Source organism: Myxocyprinus asiaticus, chromosome 38, assembly GCF_019703515.2.
Source record: "Myxocyprinus asiaticus isolate MX2 ecotype Aquarium Trade chromosome 38, UBuf_Myxa_2, whole genome shotgun sequence".
NCBI lineage: Eukaryota > Metazoa > Chordata > Actinopteri > Cypriniformes > Catostomidae > Myxocyprinus > Myxocyprinus asiaticus.
Window position 1 is genome coordinate 17987142 of NC_059381.1, and position 23260 is coordinate 18010401.

The following is a 23260-nucleotide window of genomic DNA, read 5'->3' on the forward strand; positions in this document are numbered from 1 at the left end:
GTTCACAATAAACATTGAAAACATATATTTGGAAGAGAGAAAAAAAGCTTTCAGTTGCTTTGATAGCAGAAATTAATAAAAGGACTCGTTTATGTCTAAGCGTTTTCAGCGAGTTCAATAACTGGGGACTCTGATATTCAGAAATGATAAAGTAATATTTAATTAAAATAAATTATGAGACATTCAATATCTCTTCACAAATTTGGACAGTTTTTAAATATTTCTTGTTGCTTAGTACTCTCAAAGACATTATTGGTGAAGCAAAAACGTGTGTGAAAACACTTTGGTGTAAAGTGGCGTCATTTCATAGACTTCAATGTATTCTGCAGCGCTGATGCGAGTCATGTGAAAAACCCTTAACACGTATAAATATCAGACACGTTTGCACATTAATCATTGCTCTTCACAATCACAAAAGTGTCCGATTATGGTTTCAAAACGGCGAATTTCTCCGAAAGGTGAGAAGTTTGGATCCCTGAAATTATTATTATTATTTCATGCATTTATTTATTTTGTGGAATTTGATCATTTTTCACAGCACACCTGACAATCTTTCACGGCACACTAGTATGCATAGTGGTTGGGAAACACTGGCATAGACCTTATTCACGGTAGCGCCATCTTTGATTTTTACTTTATTGACATTTCTTCAATGGTACGCACGGTATAAAGCTCCAAGATCACATCTGATTTTCCACAACTCGTATTGTCTGGAGTTTTTTTGTCTACTGAATGCTCTTGAAAAAATTTTTTTTCAATAGTTTGTCCGCGGAACGATCCAAAAACACTGCAGTACCCATTGAAGAGACTTTGAAGAGTGTAAATATATTGTAGCTGTATTTTTTGTGGCCCTGTTTGTGACACAACAACCAGTAATCGTTGAAAGGCTTTTGAAGTGAACAAACAAGAGTGAAAGGTTAAACAGTGCGTTCTAAATACACCTGAAACAGTACTGACCAATCAAAGCGAAACATTCGTCGCTATGGAAACGGTGGAACGCTTTGACAGGGAAGCAACGATACGGAAATCCAGGTGGATTCAGCACATTAATCATCTTGTTTTCTTGCACTTCTTTCTTCAGTAAGTATGTGCAATTGCAGCATTACAGATAAGTGAAGACTTAACTGTAACGTGATGTCTTGTTCACAGGACAACAGCCAATAAAGAGTGCTATAAGTGCATGTCGGTTCCTAACTGCATTGTTAACATGCATGTAGCCAATGGTCAACATTTACAAATCTTAATTTAGAGTTCTACTTAAGTGTATGCTACATCTATCGATGAATGGCAGTGCGGTACTGCAGAGATCGTCACTTATGTTCCTCGTTTGTAAGTCGCTTTAGATAAAGGTAAATTAATAAATAAATAATTCTTGTCGAGTTTAGATTCGAGTAACATGGCAGGGACATCGCGGCATGACCGAGAAATGGCAATCAATGCCAAAAAGAAACTGGCAGAGTGTTCAGACCCCATTGAGCGCCTGAGGCTGCAGTGTTTGGCACGAGGATCAGCAGGAATCAAAGGACTGGGCAGGTACACATTATATCTCACAACTGCAATTTTATTTAGCATATTTACAACCTAATTTCTTGTTATTTGGATGTTACAAAAGAGACTGTTGAAACAGGACCATGATCCACCCTTGAGTACAGGTACAGTTGTGCTCAAAAGTTTGCATACACTGGCAGAAATTGTGAAATTTTGGCACTGATTTTGAAAATATGACGGATCATGCAAAAAATTGCAATTTAAAAAGCCACAGGTGTGGGAAATTAACCTTTAATTGCCATTTAAACCTGTGTGCGTCACCTTGTGTGTCTGTAACAAGGCCAAACATTCAAGGGTACATAAACTTTTGATCAGGGCCATTTGGGTGATTTATGTTATCATTATGATTTAAAAAGGAGCCAAACAACTATGTGATAATAAATGGCTTCATATGATCACTATCCTTAAATAAAAGACAGTTGTTTTTTTTTTTTTTGCATGATCAGTCATATTTTCAAAATCAATGCCAAAATTTCACAATTTCTGCCAGGGTATGCAAACTTTTGAGCACAACTGTATATGATGATAGTGTGATGTTCTCAGGACTTTCAGGATCATGGACGATGACAACAGTCGCACACTTGACATGAAAGAATTTCTGAAAGGCCTGAATGACTATGGTGTGCTCATTGAAAAAGAGGAGGCAATGAAACTTTTTCAGCAATTTGACAGGGACGGCAGTGGAGTCATTGACTTTGACGAGTTTCTTATCACACTAAGGGTAATCACATTAAGCAGTGAATTGTTTTTAGTGCAGTGGCACTTCTGCAATTTGCTCACAATATTATGTGCATTCATGTGATTGCAGCCACCGATGTCTAATGCTAGAAAGGAGGTGGTGTTACAGGCATTTAAAAAGCTGGATAAGACAGGAGATGGTGTGATTACAGTTGAGGATCTGAGAGGTGTATACAGTGCCAAAAATCACCCCAAATATCAGAATGGCGAATGGAGCGAAGAGCAAGTATTCCGCAAATTCCTGGACAGTTTTGACTCTCCAGATGACAAGGATGGGAAGGTATGAGAATACTGAACAAATGTCAAGCATATATAACCTGTTATTAATAATATCTTATTATTACACAGACCTTCTTTTGAATAACAGGTCTGATTTCTACAGCTTTGGTTTTAAGCGTCCAACCAATTCCATTGCACCAGTTATAAGTCAGTTCTGTGATGTTCTCTTTGATAATGCTATATGCCTTTATGCATCAGGTCACAAAAGAGGAGTTTATGAATTACTACTCTGGTGTGAGTGCCTCCATTGACACAGACGTCTACTTTATAATAATGATGAAAAATGCTTGGAAGCTTGACTAACCTTCTGAAACATCTTTTTTAGGGTAAAGAACAAAGGTGTCATCTCATCTTTAGCAAGAGTTGTGAATTGAATCAGCATCACTAATACAAATTCTGATGTCTTGACTCTGTCAAATCTATTAATTTGTACTCTGTACTTGGTTTTCCTAAATGGCCAAATTCAGGATCTCGTATATGTTGCTACACTGTTTAAGAGCCTATTCGTACCAACAAATATTGCAAATGCCACTCCGTAGCACATGTATTCTTGCATATTAATTAAAACATTTAATTATTATGCTCTGTTATGCCTATTGTGCTCTATTAGAATATAATACTCTATCAGATAATCGTATTTTGTTTTACCCACTATGTTACTTGTTATTATATCACTTCCTTTTGGTTTGTACAATGCTAAACAACAGGCACAGTTTTGACAGGGTCAAGTCTTAAAGGGATAGTTCACCCAAACATGAGTATTCTGTTACCATATACTCATTTTGTTCCAAACCCGAATGACTTTCTTTCTTCCTTGGAACACAAAAGGAGATGTTAGGCAGAATATGAAGAACTGGCACCCTTCCACTTTCATTGCAACTTTTTTTCATAGTCAATGTATGAAAAAAGTTGCAATGTTAACATGGACACCAAAAAGCGGCTTATTGTGAGAAAGTGGCATTCCAGTTTACATGCATGGTATAAGCGGCATACTCTTTACTCCAGTTTACATATGGCTTGGTCAGTAAGCAGTTTTCTCCACAGCAATGTAATTTCCCTGCAACGCTTGTGTAAATAACAAACATGGCATCCATGGAAGACTTCGCTATTTTATACTCCATTGCTTTTCTTTATTTCCAGATATTCCAGAGTTGTTGATGTTTGTCTCCTTATTTCTATTGCAACCTGCAGCAGAATTGCGCTGCAATAGTGGGGTTTTCCTCTTACGTAAAACTCTGGGATTCCCCAGTGTATGAGCGCATATAGGTGAAAATGAGCGACCATCGATATTTTACATTGATGTGTGTTAATGGGTATAGTTTATAGTAGGGCTAGGCGATATATCGAATATTAACGATATAATTGAGAATTTTGCTGACGATGTAAAATTGACCAATATCGTGAATATCACAATGATTTTAATGTGCTTTCATTTGGCTATTAATTTTAATAAAGAGCGCATCAGTAGACTAATTTCCCGATCTTTCAGGGCTGCACAATCAAAATAACATCAAAATGGCGAGTTGGTCATATGTGATTATTAATCCACAAAAGGCTGTGATTTAAATACAGGTAAATATGGTCTGTGTGTGATTCAGAACAAACCAGTGACATGCTGATCTGTGTGCACGCGCATGGCAGCGCTCTCAGATCAGTTCACTTGCATTGATTGTGAAATCAAAGTTATGCAGGTTGAAGCATTTGCGCAATTCCAAACATTAGTAACCATTACAAGATATTATACAAATCTTCAAACGTGGCACTGTATAACAGAAAAGGAGGAGATTACAGAGTTTCAGGAAATGCGGAACATTGTAAACTGTCAAATACACATGGCCTTTTCTGTGTTGAAATAAAAGCTTTTGAAGTTGAAGTAAATATGACAGCACTTTCGGTGTCAATAAAAGCCCCAGGTGGAGGTGAAGTAAACAGGACAAAAATATATTACTTTTGTATAACGCAAATCTAATAATCAGAATAATAATGATAATTGAGCATTATATTATAATAATAAACCTGATGTGTCCCACAGTAATATTTTAGCGTTATGCAATGTGCTTTGCACACCTTGTTCATTCACAAAAATGTATTAGTAAAAACATTTGAAGGTAAATAATGCTTTTTATTAAGCTACTATGTATCATTGTAAATTATATGCAATATAAAGTGCATATCAATGAAAATGATTGAATTTCATTCTCCCTTGTGTTTATTTAATGAAAAACTAATTATATTTTAATTTAATGTCTTTAAAATATTGAATCTACTTGGCTGCAGTGGCGGTTTGGATTAAATGATGGTTCCTCTGGTTAAAAAAAACAAACACTTGAGCCATTTTAGAGCAAATACATAAATATCGAGATATATATCGAATATCTTCAATTTGCTGAAAAATAGAGATGTAATTTAAGACATATCGGCCAGCCCTAGTTTATAGTGTGTGTCCTTTAATGTTGAAATCTTTTCACTGTGTTGACTTGTTGTTGGGCTCCATCCGATGATGTTAGTTATCTGGTCTGTTCATGCACATGCGCGCTCTTCAGAAACCTGTAAAATGCCGCTAATGTGTTTACATGACCACATTAATCCGTGTTCTCTGGGAGATATCTGTGTGTAAAACCACTTTCTCTTAATCTCTTTGGGACGTGGCCATTGAAATTGACTTTGGCTGTACCAAACATTCTGCCTAACATGTCCTATTTTTGTTTTGTGGGTTTGGAACCACATGAGTGTGAAAAGATGATGACAACAGAATTTTCATTTCTGGGTGAACTATACCTTTAAAAGAATGTCTAACAACTATTAACTTTGTGGTTTTGGGATCTACCTCACACAATCAAAACAATCAGCTAATTACTAATACCACACAGTGTTTCTCAGTGCACACAAGCAGCTGCACAAAATCATGTATTGTTCTATTTCGAAAATCAGCCACTTATCAAAGAAAAGCAGGTGGTGTGGTATTGTTGCTAGACTTTAATTCTTGAGTGAACGCATCCTCTTTTGTCTAATGAAAGCTGTCTTTTGCACCTGCTTGGATCCACACGAGAAACACTAACTCTATACAAATTTATAGCTGTTATTAATTCACACAGAATGCCATCTTCTCTCTGGGTCTTTCTGGGTTGGACCTATCCCTTGGGGTTTTGCCTTTAGCGTCTTTCAGGGTTACCAGTTTGTTTTATAATATTAGTTCTCCTTTTTTTTTTTTTACAGGTGACAAAAGATGAATTTTGGAACTACTATAGTGGAGTCAGCGCCTCCATCGATAGCGATGTGTATTTTATTTTAATGATGAAGAATGCATGGAGGCTATGAGTGATTATGCTTTTAAACGGGTTGATAATGATAAAAATGTTTTAAAGAAAACTGCTGTAATTAGATAAATAGTAAATGTGACACCACTGAATGTGTTGGAAGGTTATGTACACCGAACAATGGAAATACTGTTGAAGCCTGAATACTCATAATCCTGTGTAAAATTTATGACTTTTGTTATTAGTTGTTTAGGTTCAAACACATTGTTGAATCATGTTTGTGATAAAAGCTGTTTTGGAAGTCTTGTGACTCACATAATTATGCATGCTTTGAAATATGTTGTTTCATTTTACAAAAAAAGTGATAGTGGCTAACATAATTTTTTTTTTTTTTTACTGTTAAAAGAAACATCCCTTTTTTGCTGAACAGAATATCAAACAAAATGTCACATACATAATGTTGTTGACATTAGTAAATCGTTAGGTATCATGAACTAACAATTAATATATTTTACAGCATTTATTAATCTTGGTTAATATTTATTTAGAAAAATACAGTTGTTCATTGCTAGTTGATGTTAGTTTATAATGCATTATCTACTGTATGTTAACATGTCAAAATGTGTTAATATATGTTGAAAATAAAACTATTGTTCATTGTTTGTTCATGTTAACTAATGTAGTTAACAAATACAATGAATGAATACAGCCTTATTGTAAAGTGTTACCTATAATTTATAATCACTTACAATAACTTGTGTTAAATGTAAATTAATTATGAGAAAAAAGAAAATAATAGTCGAAATATTTTGTTTATTTAATATAGTATTCAGATTGCTATATATAGTTAAATGCATTACAAAATTAACATTGAGAACATTTGCTTTGTGTATATACAGTGCAATCCTCCCTAATCACAGAAAAAGTGCCACTGGAATTGTATGTATCAGTTTTGTTTTGTACATTCTGCCGAGGTTAACAGAATACAGTATGAAGAACATGAAATCCCTCAGCTTTGCTCAGGTCCATTTAAGCCTATAGATGAAACAGTTAATGGGTAAAAGCCTGGCTGAAAACATTGAGGCTAGCAGCAGTTATTTGAGGTCTGTTAGTAGATGTGACTTAAGAAGTGTGAATCTTTGGGGGCCACGTCTGACCATTGTATTTAGCTGTCTACACTAGGTTTAGTGGTGTGGTAGAAACTGGCATTGAGTTCTTGCATTTGTCCTCCTCACTGTGGTCTGTGCAAAGTTCCTTGAAAGGCTGGTCTGATTCACCCTTAATTCAGATGTATTTTCTGAAACATTCAGAATGAAAACGAAAATGAGGACTGTGCATGATGCTTGATTGCAATTGAAATCTGTCTAAAGAACAAGTATCTTTGGCCAGAATGAGTGCTACATTATATTTACTTTCATTATTTACACTCATCATCACACAGCAAAATGATCAGGAGGGCCGTCTCAAACATATATTGCAGGCTCCTTAAGTTTCTGAATTCTCAACATCAAATACAATCTTGGTTACACCTTGATCATGTAAGCAGCATAACTAGACCATCTTCACCTCCTCATTGTGTTTTGAAGAGGCTCGACATAGTAACATAGGCTTCATCCTTACATTGTCGTTGTGGGGTTGTTAGAGCCTGAGAGCAACTACTTTCTCTTTCCTTGGAAAAATCGGACTCATCTAACAATCTTATTTTCAAGTGGGACTGCTCTTTTGGAAGCCATTCATCTGCATTTGTGTTCATTTCACACTCTGATGTAGGCCGAGAATTTGCAGAACTCGCTTGACTGTAGCGGTGCTCATCCTCTGCTGCAGATGGCTTTTCATCTACGTAATCCACACGGTGTATGAAGACATCACCGAATATCTCAGGACTGAAAGTGAAAGGAAGGCCCTGAAAAGGACAAACATTTTCATGAAAAGCTATTGACAAGTTGCATTGAGGACTTCCATCCAAGTGGATATTTCAATGGTTTAAACTAGCAGAACAACCATTGAATGAGCAAAATGACAAATGTAGAGTCTCCTGAATTACCTCCTTTGCTTTGTGCATTTGTGCGAGGGTTGACTTTGGGTGTGGGATGTTTGGTGTGATGTAACCTTTTATTCTGGATGAGAAAACCATTAGTTAAAAAAATACCAAGGTGACCCGAAAATCAAGCCCAAAAGCCTAAAACATGTCAATTTGAGTTTCACGGAGGAAAGTCACACAGGTATGTAATGAGGGTAAGTAAATGATGACAGAATTGTCCCTAAATCCTAAAGGAGACTTTTTGTCAGTGTTTTAAATGAAGCAAAGACAGACTTACTGTGTTCTCCAACGTAAGACTGCGAAACCAATGATGAACACCAGAACAACAAAGATGGTGATAATGATGTAAGTGACCTTTGGAGGTTCAAGATTTCTTGCTGTGGCAGTAGCATATGTTATTATTTACATCTTCATCCCAATTCAGACATGTTAATAAATGTTAAAACTAGTACCAAAATACTGGTGCAAACTTGCAGCTAGCCCAAAATCTCTAACATTAAACTCTTTCATTCATAATCCCATGGGCATCTGTTTTACCCTCTCGTGTTTTACAAGTAATAAACACCTGAGCTCCAGTCAAGGATCCACTCACTTTTTATAGTGAAATTGGCCCTCAAGCTCCAGTCACTCCAGTCGCCGTCGAAAAATCCTACAGGTTTTGCTCTAACACGGATAGAGTAAACCCCATCTCCACCAAGTATGTCCCTGCTAATAGTAAAATCCCGATTTTCAATAGTATAGGACTGTTTAAAAAAAAAAGAAAAAAAAAGACATTGCCGTTGTTAAGTGCTGTTAAAGTGATTCTAAGTGATACTATCTTTATTTACACGTGAGGTAATGTGTTACCTTGTTTGCGAATTTGCCCCCCAAAATTTCCACTTCGAACTTAGGGTTTTCAACAAAGGCATGACTGTGCATAATTGATATGACACCTTCCTCTGTGTCTTCCCTATAAGTTGCATTCTTGATTTCAGGCGCTGGAATTTTAACTGTAAGGACAAAGACATGGACATACTGCATTTAAAATAAATAAAAAATAACCAAAAAGTGGTATGCAAAATAAATAATTGCAAAAATGACTTGCCAAGTTTATACAGGTTGATGGGTTTTTTAATGTTCTCCTCCCCTATGTTTACTTGGAGCTCATATGCCACTAAATTGGCCAAGTTCTGAAAAGTGATGCCTTGTGGTCCTAGAGTTGCATTTGTACATTTTTTTTCTTCTCTCGTCATGCTAAATCGGGGGGAGGTTTGTCATTTGTAATTCAATCAATGTTAATGCTTCAAATGCACAATAAAAAAACACCATTATGAACTGTTTTTAATTATACAAATGACTTACAGACCCCTTTACAGTAAATATGTCTAACCAAAACAAAGCAATGAGTTTGTTTCATCGAATTTTGTCGGTCCAAAATACCGATGCATTTTATACCAAAGACTTGCTGATGTGACCTCCCGAATATGTTCGTTATTCAGCGAACAGGTCAGATTGTTCTGGCTCAAAGTCAAACTGGATGAACAGGTCACAATCTCTCCATCTGGCAGATCTATCAATGAATCAAGTGGGGAAAAACATCTAAATGAACTAAAGGTCAGCAGCCTTATATTAGTTTGCCTCAATGAGTAAGCTACTTGTGAAAACAAGTCTAAATTGTCTAGAAAAAATATATGTTCACAAATGAATCTTTCACAAAGGCATATCTCTTGATTATGTTTACATGTTATCTAACTAGAATTAGTTTTATCACACAATTACACTATGAGCACTTGCCACAAATCTGACCAAACTCTGTTAACAAGGAAATAAAGGAAAATAATAAAAAGTATTTTTTCACTACTTTACAATTCTTACAGTTGAATTAAGGAATATATATATATATATATATATATATCTGATTACTTACCATCATCGCCACTTTCAGACAGAACGAATGGACAAAAAACAAAGAGTATCCATAATAGCCCTGCCATCTCCCATCCAGTAATGTGTAGCGTAAATCACCCAAGACACACGTTTGCATTACTCACACAGTTACTGACAAGACTGATGGCTCAAAGTTCAACTCTCAGTGGTACTTTCACATGAGAGAGAGAGAGAGAGAGAGAGAGAGAGAGAGAGAGAGGAAGAGAGAGACACACACAGCGAGAGAGAGAGAGGATATATATCACATGTGACTGAAAGAGAAATATGAACGCAATTGGATTTTAACTGAACCATTTTAAATGATTAGTAACAAAATAGGAAAATTACGTAAAGAACCTTAAATCTCTAGGAATAGATGTATCAAGTAATTATGCTACTGAATTTACTGAACGTTACTGGTGCACCTAAGTAACTAAGAGACTGAAATTTTGTAAACTTAAAAAAGAACACATACAAGTTGTCTGGTAACAGCTGTAGCAGAGAGCAGTCAGCATTTAAATCAGATCAAACCATGGGGGAGCAAAGTAGACAGTCTGTGGTTTGAAACTAAATTAAGATATGAACATTTTGAGATTTGGGACAAAATTGAGGCCAAAAAAGCAGACAAAATAAATAAGGCCTAGGTAGATATTTCTTCTCCATTTTACAAAAAGACATGATCAAGAAAGGTTAAACAACAACAATAACCTATACAGTTCTATGATGTACAGTAGTATTATTTCACCAGTATAGACAAAAATGTATTTGGTTTAGTGTATGAAAATCACTGCTTTCAAAATCTAAATTATTTTTCATCTTGAAAATAAAAACAAAATAAAAACAGCATTATAAAGGAGGTAAGGAAGCATGTATGCCATTGTTGTTTGCCTTTCAAATATAAGATGTTGCTTACAAAACTGTTTGCAAAAAGTGCAGGTAAATATGAAATGAAAAAGTCCTCTCTCAGCATGTACCTTCAATCTGAAAAACAAAAACAAGTGGTAACCTACTCCAACCCACTTCCTGTCGCCTCAAGTAATTGTGTTTATGTAAAAATGAGGCCAGAATAATGTCAACTTGAACTACTGAATAGACAAGATTGAATTAATTTCCAATACAAAATGACAGAGATGTTGAAAAACACGATATAAAGCAGGGTCGGCAACCTTTTTGATATGGAGTGCCATTATTTATTTTCCTGGTCAATGGCTGTGCTGAGGTCCACTCCCCCCCCATAAAAAAACAAAAAACAAAACATGCGCATGTGTGTGATAATCCGAAGTATGAGTCCGCTTGTGAAAAGTTTCTATTTTGTATTTTTCAAAATTTAATCATTTATTTTTAACTACAAATTATATTATCAGCATAACAGTTTGAGTGAAAAATTTGTTCAAAACCCAATGATTATGATATAATCATGATCCTGCATGTGAATTTTCACAGAGCATCTTGTGAAAGAAAACCTGTCCTTTTGTACAAAATGAGTTAACACAGTTAATGTCACAAATTTGCTTATTTGATTACTGATCATGAAATTGTGTGGAATCTTAAATATTTCTTATATAATGTCATACATTTTTCAAAATCAGGCAGAGGGGTAATCACTAGTACGCAAGCAACAGCGAGAGAGGAGCAGGCTATTTTATTTATATGATGTTTTTCGCACCTGCATTCCAATCTACATCTTGATGGAATCCTTCCTCATGATCACCCAGCATGTTTTCATCAGCTGAATGAGAGGATAAACACTATTAAAGTGTGATAAGACTCACGCTGCGCATGCAAGCCATTCGCGCATCACAAGCCGTCAACTATTTAGCCTTTTTCGGCGAATTGCATCTGCAAAATCCTAAACCTTTATTTCTATCAGGAAGACTCACAGACTTGAATGAAATTTAAGATGACATTTATTTGATGAATATAAAACAGAAATTTAATGTCTCTCTTTGGTGTAAGCCCCATCTGGCGGTCCAAAGAAGTTGTACTCGGAACCATCATATCCTAGGAGGCAGGGGCGAGGAGCCTACCCCCGTGCAGGACGGGACTCAACTGGTGATGGTGGGGTGGTGGAGGTTGCCGTGTTAGCACACTGAAACAGCAATGTGATAGATTGTGACCAGACTTATAAAGCACTGACTTACATGTGATTGGGTAGGAGTTACCTAGCTAATGGTGCGATGATGTACAGCTGCTAGTCTTCCCGCTAGAACTACACTGTGCTTACATTTCCAGGTTTAATTTATATTTTGAAAAGACTCCGATTTTTGAACCGCATGATGTGGGTTTATGTTTTCTCTTTTATTTGTTTAATGTAATTTTGAGTTTGACCATGGTTTAAGGAGGGTGTACCTGTATGCTGGTTTGGAAATCTCAAGGATTAATAGTGGTGTTTTCCTTATTACATCACGTGTTGTTCTGAAAGGTAAAAGAAACAAATGAAACACGGAATGTAGGCTGTCATCCGCGCAGCCTGACCGAAGCAAAGCGGGTGCGTTTACTCGCGCGATTAACCGAAAGTGAAGCGCTTCCGGCCCGTGATGTGCGAATGGCTTGCACACGCTGCACGAGTCTGTTGGGTATGCTGCAGTCTCATCGCATTTTAACTTTTTGTTTAGACTCCCATTCAGCTCATGAAAACACGCTTGCACATGAGGAAGGATTATATCAAGATGTAGATTGGAATGCAGGTGCGGAATTTATATAAATAAAATAGTCTACTTCTCTCTCGCCGTTGCTGGCATGCCAGTGATTACCTCTCCGCATGCCAATGCTGGAAAGCGACCCCTGATATAAAGGGTCATTTTGGTTCATACCATATTTCCATAAACTGGATTTTTATACACATTCTGATTGTCTTGACACACGTGTATTTTTTCCCCAATGTCATATGTAGAGTGAACTATAAGTAAGACATTTGTAGGTTAAACGTACATAAAAATGTAACACTGTGGAGTTATCAAAACATTTCTCTGTTTGTTTGAGCGGCTTATTTAGCCCGATATCTGAACATTTGCTCGACCAATAGTGTGAGTTTGGGCGGGACTACAGTATCTGTTTGTACAACCAATGGAAGAAAGAGGGAGTTTTCTGCAAACTGTTTGAAATCAGTGATTACTTTTGCAATTCGGTTTGGGCGATGCTAGTGGTGCAGAAATGACACACTTCATCTTTAATAATAGGGTACAGTAATAATAGTCTACACTATTTAGTCTGCTGCTTGTGTTGTGAGTTATAAACAAAAGTTAAGTATGGAGTGTCACAGGGATCAGTTTTAGGGCCTCTGCTTTTCTCTTGTACATGCTTCCACTGGAAGATATTATCAGAAATCATGGAATAAGTTTCCACTGTTATGCCGACGATACCCAACTTTATACATTTTTTAAACCCAGTGATAATTAGTGCTTTCTGTGGCGCCATGCGAGGGTCAGACGTGTGAACGGCGAGCTCTGCGCACTTTGCTATTTAGGGGTCAAGCCCCAAAGGGGCGAAAGACCCCTATTGTTTTCGTTAGTTTTCTTCTTATTATTATTCTTCCGCTTCTTCTTCTTCTTCTTCCACTCTTGAGTCTGTGGCAGCCCATAGAACCGCTTGTGGGAAAGTTATGAAATATGGTACACAGATAGAGGACAGTCGGATGTGTTACCACAGTAAATTTGGCGTCTCTACCTCAAACCCTCTAGCGCCACCAACTGCCCAAATTTGCACTCATGTTTATGTTAATAACTTTTGATCCGTGATTCCTAGAAACAAAATATTTTCCTCTGATTCCTTGGCTCAAGACGATTCGATTCCACCCTATGACGTCATTTTCCGCCATTTTGAATTTTCTGAAAAACATACTTTTTCGAACTCGTTCTAGGCCGTTTGTCCGATTTGCACGAAAATAGGCCTGCATCATCTAGAGGCACTCAAGACAAAAAGCAATTCACAGAATTTTAATAAACCATACCATTTTCGAATGGCGCTTAAACGAATTCGACGAAGAGCACGCCAAAATGGATGTGAGGGTATATCTCCATAACACTTTAGCATAATCACACCAAACTTATTATTTGTCATAGGCACCATGACTCGAAGGTGCCTGCTCAGTTTCAGAACAGTACCACCTAGTGGTCACGAGATATGAAAAAAGCACATTTTTGCTTAGAACGTCTGAACAGTTTGTCATAAAATCATCAAATTGGTCTCTTTAGATTCAGTGGGGTATAGCGAGTCCAACGATATGAACAATTCCTATGTCGACCATTTTGAATGTCGGCCATTTTGAATTTAGTCATAAAATGCTGTATTTTACGAACGACTTGGCATATCGTTACGAAACTCGGTATGTGTCTTTGGCACCATGCTCTGAAGGGACTAAAAAAAGTGTCGGGACAGCGCCACCTTGTGGTCAAACATTATAATGCTATTTCTAAAAATGCTAATAGCTATTGACTCCTTTTTCCTACTGTCATGAGACTGGTCTTGATAGATTCCATGGTTCATGCCGAGAACAATGATACCAATTATGTCATGATTGAGTAAACTTCCTCTCTGCCATTTTTAAATGTTTTGAAAACCTACTTTTTCCAAACTCCTCCTAGACTGTTTGTCCGATTTGCACAAAACTTGGCCTGCATCATCTAGAGGCACTCACAACAAAAATTTAATCCCAGAATTTTGATAAACCATACCGTTTTCGAATGGCGCTTCAATAAATTCGACGAAGAACACCTAAAGTTGAACTTGAGGCTGTATCTCCGCAATGCTTTGAGGGATTGGGACGAAACTTGGTACATGTCATGACCATTAGGCCCAGAGGTTACCTGCAATGTTTTGCAACATAACTTTGATGATCAGGGCTTTTTTATAGATCTTGAAGGGATGTTGCAAGCCGCTGGCACCCCTCATGATATAATATTGGGAGGAGACTTTAATTTTTTGATTGACTCAGTCCTTGATCATAGTGAAGCAAAAGTGTGTAAGCCCCCTAGAGCAACAGTGACACTTCAAAGGATGTGTAAAAATCTTGGTCTTACAGATATTTGGAGACTTTTGAACCCATCCGGTAGGGACTATACATTTTTTCATCAGTCCATAAGATTTATTCTAGAATATAAATATTTTTAATATATCTAAGTCCCTCATTTCATCTGTTGTTGATTGCTCAATTGGAAACATCTTAGTCTCAGATCATGCCCTGGTGTGTTTAGAGGTGTTGCCACATTTGGAGAAAAAGAAATCATGTAGTTGACACGTTAATGTATCCCTTTTGCAAAATCCTGAATTTCAACAAATGTTAAAAGCCGAAATCAATGCTTATATGGAGACTAACTGGTCCACAGTATCCTCTGTGGGCATGGCTTGGGAGGCACTTAAGGCGGTTCTTAGGGGTCGGATCATACAGTATGCCTCATTCATCAAAAAATCCAAAGCACGAGAACTTGTGGAGTTGGAAGGGAATATTAAAAGTGCCGAGGCAAAGCTGAAGCGCCAAATGTCGTCTGATGGCCTCAGAGAATTGACCCGATTGAAATACAGATATAACACTATTTTGTTGCAGAAGGTGGAGTTTTGGCTATTTAGGGCAAAACAGTCATACTTTGTGTCAGGGGACAAAGCAGGAAAATTTCTGGCTAGATATATAAAGCAGAGAGAGTCCTTTTCTACCATTCCCTCAGTGAAATCTGCTGGTGGTCAAATATTTACCTCAGCCATTGTTATTAATAATGCTTTTAAGAGAAAGAATGCTTTTATCTTGATCTCTATAGTTCCATGTCTTCGTCTGCTGATGAAGATATTAGAAACTTTGTGGAACCATTAGAACTCCCTAAACTGATGACAGAGCAAAAAACATTCTCTTGATTCTGAGATAACCTTGAAGGAGCTTGGCAAGGTAATTAAGGCCTTGCCTACAGGCAAGGCCCCGGGGCCAGACGGCTTATGCTACAGAACTGGCTCCACATTTGCTAGAAGTTTATACAGAATCATTAAAGAATGGAAAGCTTCCGCCAACCATGACACAAGCCCGGATCACTCTGATTCTTAAAAAGGACAAAGATCCAAGCTAGTGTAAGAGTTACCGTCCAATCTCACTGATCCAGCTAGATGTTAAAATATTGAAGTTCCCCTGTTTTATTTTAAACAATTTGATAGTATAGCTAATCCTTTATCTGGAATCAACTGACAAAGGTGGGTTAGGTCTCCCCAAGATTTTTGTTTTACTATTATGCTTTTGGTCTCAGATATTTGGCGCACTGGTCGCTTCCAACTGAGAGAGCTCCTCCCTGGCTCTTTATTGAACAGGAGGTCCTTGCCCCTATCTTGCCATTGCAAAGTCTTCCTACCAAGCTGCCAGTAGAAGTAAAGACACATCCTATTATCTCACACATGCATTTAGTGTGGACAAAAGTTTCCTGGGTGTTCAATTCGGACATTTACCTGAACGTTGCCGCATGTATTTGGTTAAATCCAAATTCTGCATTAACAAGTCCCCTTTCTGCTGGACAGAATGGTTTGAGAAGGGAGTTGCTATGCTGGGTGACCTGAATGAAAATGGAGCATTGAGATCCTTTGAAATGATTATACAGCGGTTTGGGATTCCCAGATCTCAATCCTTCAGGTACTTACAGCTGCGCCATCTACATTGTACCACCTTTGGGTGTAGTACGTAGTCCCCTAAAGCGGCATACACTCTTTAGATGGTACTTGCTGCTTTTGGAAAGGGTCACGAGGCTTCAGCGTGCTATTCCTGGCTAATTCAGAGTCTAGGGGATGGGGTTTTAACATCCCTTAAGTTATGGGAGACAGACTTGAATTTAGTACTGGAGGATGAAGAATGGGGTAGGCTTTTAAAAAAATGTCAAGTCTATGTCTAGGGATGCAAGGGTACGCCAATTTAAGATTCTGCATCGTTTTTATTGGACTCCCTCTAGATTGTATAGGCTTGGCCTTAAAGACACACCTTTTTGCTGGTGATGCCAGTTGGAGGATGGGGACATAGCCCAGATTTTTTATATATTGATGTAAGTTGATTCCGTGTTTTCATGTGCTGTTTGTGTTGATTTGAGGAATTTGATTTGGAATCAGTAAAAATTGTTAAAAAACCCCCCAACAAAAACCCAGAAATTTCCTTCTATTAAATTCCGACAAAACAGAGGTGCTAATTATTGGATCAAAAGCCTCTAAAAATAAGCAGCTAAAATATCATTTGACTCTCGGATGTACTGTTATGTCATCAGTGTTGGGTAAGTTACTCTTAAAAAAGTAATTAATTACTAACTACTAATTACATCTTCTACAGTGTAATTAGATAACTGTACTAATTACTCTGTCTGAAAACCCTTATCAACCTCGACCAGATGAAAAATACAAGGATAGACATGAAATATTTCTTTTAATTCTTTCAAATAAATCATATAAAATCAAATAAATTATTAATGAACTGGTCAAAGAATTTAAGGGGGCTGCATTAAATTAGAAAACATTTTACAATATACATTTTAACATTAGACATTACATTTCAATTTTAAATTCACTATTGTTATACATAGAATTGTTCTATAGTCTATACAGTATTTAAAACAAGTTCATCAGAAGTAACTGTAATTAAATTACTTAAAAATTAAGAGTGATCCCTTACTTTACTTTTTTCAAAGAAAAAGTAATTTAATTACAGTAATTAATTACTTAGTAATGCATTACACCCAACACTGTACGTCGTCTTCTACAGCGAAGAACTTGGGTGTTATATTTGATACCAATCTGTCCTTTGAAAATCACATTTCCAATGTATGTAGAACAGCATTCTTCCACCTCAGAAATATTGCCAAGTTACGACACATGCTCTCTGTTGCTGATGCTGAAAAACTAATTCCTGCGTTCATGACCTCAAGACTAGATTATTGTAATGCATTACTGGGAGGATGTACTGCAAGTTCAATAAATAAACTTAAATTGGTTCAAAATGCAGCTGCCAGAGTGCTGACTAGAACCAAGAAATATGATCATATTAGCTCCATTTTATCATCGTTACATTGGCTACCTTTCAATTTTGTATTAATTTTTAAATTCTGTTAACTACATACAAAGCTTTGAATGGTCTAGCTCCACAGTACTTAAGTAACCTTCTGTCATGCTATATTCCATCACGTTCATTATGATCACAAAATTCTGGCTTGTTAATAGTTCCTAGACTATCAAAATCCACAAAAGGAGGTAGATTATTTTCTAATTTATCCTTCAACTCACAATTATGCTGCTTTAGTTAGGTCTGCCAGAACCAGAAACATCTATCATGATCTATAACTCTGCATAAAATTGAATGGCATCTACGCTAATATTATTCTATTTGTTTCCATGTCTCAACCTTGGGTTTCATATCCCGAGGTTACCAGAGCCTGCCAGATCCAGCTCCGTTCCTACTTGGTGTTGGATTCCACTGCTATGTGTCTCCGAGTGATGATGACTAAATGCAGCTGGTGCTAGCCAGACATCACTTCAGTATTTTACGATGGACTTCAGAAGATGATCTGATGCCATCTCCAACTGTAAACATCGGATACTTCATATGCTACTGCCTGAACTTTGGATTTAGGATGGACCCCACTGAACCTCACCGAAATGACCTGCCATTTGAACTGTGATGCACCTCATTGATCTCTGCCTGCATCACCTTTGTCTATTGATGGACAACACTCTTGAAATGGAATACATAGACTATCATTTAATTGCCAACAAAAGCCTTCATCAGCCAACTAACAAAGAACAATTGCATCTATGTGAACTTCTGCAATTAATCCAGGATGGACTTCAAAGACATTAGTCATTAATCAAACAGTTCATAAAAAAAAAGTTTTTTTAAACACTGGCCTTAACAATTACTTAGTTTACTCATCTTAAACCATGACCGGCATTGCACACAAATAACTAATATTGGCATTGTATTCATGCTGTTTAGCCAGCAAAAGTTAAGAAATTTTTATTTGTTTAGCGCTTTTCACAACACACATAATTTCAAAACAGCTTTACAGAAAATCATGCATTAACAATAAATGAAACTGTAATATTTATAAAGTCTTAGAGTGGTCATAGTGTAGTTTGATTAAATATGATTGTAAATTGTGTAAAAATAAAATAATAAAATAATAATTGTATTTAGAACCTCTGTGAGCAAGCTGAAGGTGACTGTCAAGGAACACAAAACTCCATAAGATGTTGGTTACTGGAGAAAAATAACCTTGAGAGAAACCTTATTTATACAAATAAAAATTACTTAACTTATATGATTGTGTTTTGGATAAGTTGTGGTTACTCAGCTGTCGACCTGCAGAGTTCCTGTATCTACAGAGGACATTGATTCCTTTTGTAATGACATATAAAGACTCAAAATAAACCTTTGAGTATTTTAACATTTAAAGTGCAAATCATAATAGTGCATTAGTAAAACCAGTTTCTTCACTGTATGACTCTGCAGGACTATGGTGATTCTAAGGTGAAGGAAAGAGAAAGCTTATAATTAACTTTTTTGACCAGCTAAGTAACCACATAAATGGCTTTGGTGTGGGAGGCAACATTGATCATCCCAAAATAAATCAGTGTGCTATCATGAATGGTTCACTCTAGCAGGAAAAAACTTTGCTGGTCTCTCAAAGTTTTGGGCACTTTCACCTGGAAACCAGGCTTGAGTGTTTTCCTATTGTTCCCATTAGGTTATGAAAATGCTATTTGAAAGTTCTGGGAACGTACAAAACATCCAGTTTTTTTTTTTGTTTTTTTTTTTAAGAACATTTTTTCTTGGTTATAGGAACATTCTGGAAATGTTTGAAAACTGTGGACTTCTTTTGTACAATATAGTAACGTTTAAAGAAAGTTCAGCTAACAATGTATGAATAACGTTTCCATGCTAATGTTTTGAGAATGTTTATGAATGACATAAAATGTTGAAAGAATGTTATATTAACATTACTGAGTGAATGTTTGTTCATAACATTGTGAGAGCTTTTAGAGAATGTTAGCCAAAGTTCTGAGAACATTACTTTTAAACCAACTATGTCCAGCACACCAGTTTAGGCTGGTTTAAGTTCTTTTTTTCCAGCAGGGATTGAAATGAATTTGCATTTGTCATCAGCTTAACTAATTGCTAATGTTGGAATATAATATTTACATCCACGGATGTAAATATTATACGTGGTAACAAAATCTTGGGTCTATGTGATTTCAGTGCGATAAAATCGCTTTAAGGGTTTACCAATGTTGTGTCGTAATGGCAACGAAGTTCTAATATTGGATATAACTTTACACTAATGAGGTTAGTAAGCAATTTTATCACACTAATATCATGTTAACACATATGATGTTTACATCTTGACTCTTGTGGCTATAGTTTTGAAAAATAAGAGTGTATTTTTAAGGTTTATGCACTGGCCTCTTTCACTTCCATTGCACGGTAATGGCGATTAAAAAAAAAAAAAAAAAAAAAGAGGCTTGAAATTCAGTCAAAAATTATTTATGGTGGTAATCAATATCATGCCACAAATGCTGTGGAATGAGCTTAACTTGTACATAAACATTACTTTATCAATTCAAAATCAGCCTCTTAAAGGGATAGTTCACCCACAAATGAAAATTCTCTCATCATTTACTCATCCTCACGCCATCCCAGATGTGTCTTTCTTTCTTCTTCAAAACACAAATTAAGATTTTCATATGAAAATCTCAGCTCTGTAAGTCCATTCAATGCAAGTGAACGGTGGGCAAACTTTGGAGGTCCAAAAAGCACATAAAGCACACCTTTTTAATAAAACTTCTCCTCCCTGTCCAGTAGGTGGCAATATACACAAAGAATACGAATCGTCAAAAAACGAAAGAAGAATGTGAAAGTGAGAGTGAAGATTTACAGTAAATAGGAATTGATCTGTTTCTCACCCAGACTTATATCACTTCTGAAGACATATTTAACCACTGGAGTCATATTGATTACATTTATGCTGCCTTTATATGCTTTTTGGACCTTCAAAGTTCTGGCCACCATTCACTTGCATTTTATGGACCTACAGAGCTGAAATATCTTTCTAAAAATCTTCGTTTATGTTCAGCAGAAGACAGACACATCTGGGATGCATGAGGGTGAGTAAATGATGAGATCATTTTCATTTTGGGTGAACTATTCCTTTAAATGCTTTTCAGCTATATCACGGACAGTTAACCAAATATTAAATGAAAGAAAGTTTGAGAAAGACAAAACACTGGTAGAGCATGGGGCTATACTAAACTCATGGGTTAAATTCCCAGGGAGCAAACGAAGTGATAACTTATATATCTTGAATGCACTGTAAGTCACTTTACATAAAAGTGTTATCAAATGCATACATGTCTATAGTGTTAAAGCTGGTGCAACATCAGTGGGAGGAGGTGGTTCAGGGTTGCTAGCGTATGTGCTCGCGAATGCGCCCTTGGACGATTACTGCGGTTAACACTCTGTGTAGCTACACTGTGATCATGTGAGAACGAGAAAACGCGGAGGGGAAAGGGGAAAGAGCTCTCTCCGCGTGTTTTATCTGTGTCATTAGTGTTTTTCACAGAAACGATGAGACATCTTTTCCCTCAGTTGGTTGCAATTACAATCACCCGAGAAGTTTGTTAAGTCCCCGCGTGGCTGGAGATCATCGGCGTGGCGCGCAGTCGCAGAGATGCGATGATGAGCACTTTGAGTTGCAGGGTGAGGCCCCCCTCCCCTCTGAAACCACACTTTATCTCTGTAGGCCCCTATCGTACATAAACATCTCACAACAGCTTCAGCGGTTTCTCTGCATACAGTGCTTGTCTATATTCGATGCTAAATGCTTTCTTTCTCTAAACAGCATTGGTTGGTCGGGATCCATGAGTTTTAAGCCCTTTGTAACGCGAGGAGGCGAATGGATTTCACACTTTACTTACGTTTACTTAACAACTTAAAGGGACAGTTCACCCAAAAATGAAACTGTCATCATTTACTCACATTCATGTTGTGAAAAGTCCAAACACGTGACTTTCCCTGATAGCACACCTACATCACCCACACATCTATGTGATATGTGAGTTGTTTACATCTTCTGAAAGATGTATTTTTTTAGGTTGTTTGCTCATCTGCAATATGTCTGTAAGAAGTTTCCTCTTTGATGATGTCAAAAAGACATTTTGCAGATCTCTTTGAGATGTTTATGATTTAGAATGTGTGTAAATCTGATCTTTTTAAGAAGTTTATTAGAATATAATGCTTTCCAGATGAAACGCTCTTAAACAGACATCTCTGAGACATGTGTGCAATCAGGGTTCTTTCTCCGTTGAAAACAGAAGGATACATTTTGAAGAATGTACTGGTTATTATTTCCATGCAATAACACTGAATGGGGACTGGAGTTTCCAAGCTTAAAAAGATGCAAAAGCACTATAAAAGTATCATAAAAGTGGTCCATACGACTAGCGCACTATATTCCAAGTCTTCTGAAGTTATATGATTGATTTGTATGTAGAGCTGACTGAAATTCAAACCGTTTTTCAAGAAAAATCATCACCTCTACAGAGATGTTAGCTCTACAATAACATCTCGAGAACCAGATCAGTTCGATTTGTGAATGAATAGTTCAGACTGGTTCTGTGAACTGGAAAAACTGATCTGTTTCTTAACACAAAGCTATTGTATGGCTTCAGAAAACCAGGAGTATAGTGCATGAGTTGTACAGACCATGTTTTTTTAAAGTTTGATAACTTCAGTCCCTATTCGTTGTAATTGCATGGAAAACATTACCAGTACATCTTTGAGAATGTCTCCTTTCGAGGTGGGTGATTCAATTATGACAGAAATATAATTTTTGTACTAACCCTTTAAAATGGGTAGCTTGTCCTATATATAAAACATGACTGTAATAAACATTCTGCACAGTTTTTTTAAATCATATGCTGTCATTTTTTGTTTTCAGAAATTCTGCATTATAGACTGTTACAAGATGACTTGTCTGTATGGATGTGGTTTTTGTAACAGCTGAATTCATTATGATTCTCAAGTAAAGTGAAAGTTTTCATGAAATACACAGGAACAAGTGGTCACAAAAGTTGGTGTCATGAAAACTGAGAGTATAACATTTTGGTTTGTGGATGGACTTTCCCTAATGCATTGACCTGGCTAAGATAAACATGTATGCTGTAACATAAAAAAGTATTGGTTGTTTAGTTAATGTTTATTTGAAAATTTTACAGGTAGAGTTCACCAAAAAATTAACATTCTGACATCATTTATACTCACCTTTGTTGTTTCATGGAATCTTAGACTGAGTCATCATTCACTTTCATTGCATCATTTTCCATTCAACATACTACCTAACATCTCCTTTTGTTTTCCACGGAATAAACATATAGGTCTGGAACAACAACAGGCTGAGCAAATGATGACAGAATTTTAATTTTTGGGTGAACTGTCCCTTTAAGATTGTTTCTTTAGCCATGCTTATAGGAGCATTGAGTTTGTGTTACAAAA

At 36.6% G+C, this 23260-nt stretch overlaps 2 protein-coding genes across 5 annotated transcripts; one reads left to right on the forward strand and one right to left on the reverse strand.

The window, feature by feature from the left end:
• The first annotated feature begins 1017 nt into the window (after nt 1-1017).
• capslb (calcyphosine-like b) lies at nt 1018-5905 on the forward strand. Its single transcript, XM_051677762.1, has 6 exons — nt 1018-1080; nt 1386-1533; nt 2092-2269; nt 2357-2566; nt 2764-2891; nt 5782-5905. Exons 2-5 carry the CDS (start codon nt 1397-1399, stop codon nt 2866-2868), a joined length of 630 nt encoding a protein of 209 aa, XP_051533722.1. The 5' UTR covers nt 1018-1080; nt 1386-1396; the 3' UTR covers nt 2869-2891; nt 5782-5905.
• Nucleotides 5906-6539: 634 nt separating this feature from the next.
• Nucleotides 6540-9937, reverse strand: il7r (interleukin 7 receptor). Of its 4 annotated transcripts, none has more exons than XM_051677760.1 (9): nt 9770-9937; nt 9298-9412; nt 8948-9096; nt 8710-8852; nt 8456-8606; nt 8141-8240; nt 7867-7939; nt 7443-7725; nt 6540-7119 (listed from the first exon to the last, which is right to left on the reverse strand). In XM_051677760.1, coding segments are annotated over exons 1-9 (1083 nt in total). In that variant the 5' UTR covers nt 9837-9937; the 3' UTR covers nt 6540-7117. The 4 variants fall into 4 exon arrangements, with proteins under 4 accessions (XP_051533720.1, XP_051533719.1, XP_051533717.1 ...); XM_051677759.1 differs by having other exon boundaries at nt 6542-7119; nt 7389-7725; nt 9770-9936; XM_051677757.1 differs by having other exon boundaries at nt 6559-7725; nt 9770-9934.
• Between the last annotated feature and the right edge of the window lie 13323 nt (nt 9938-23260).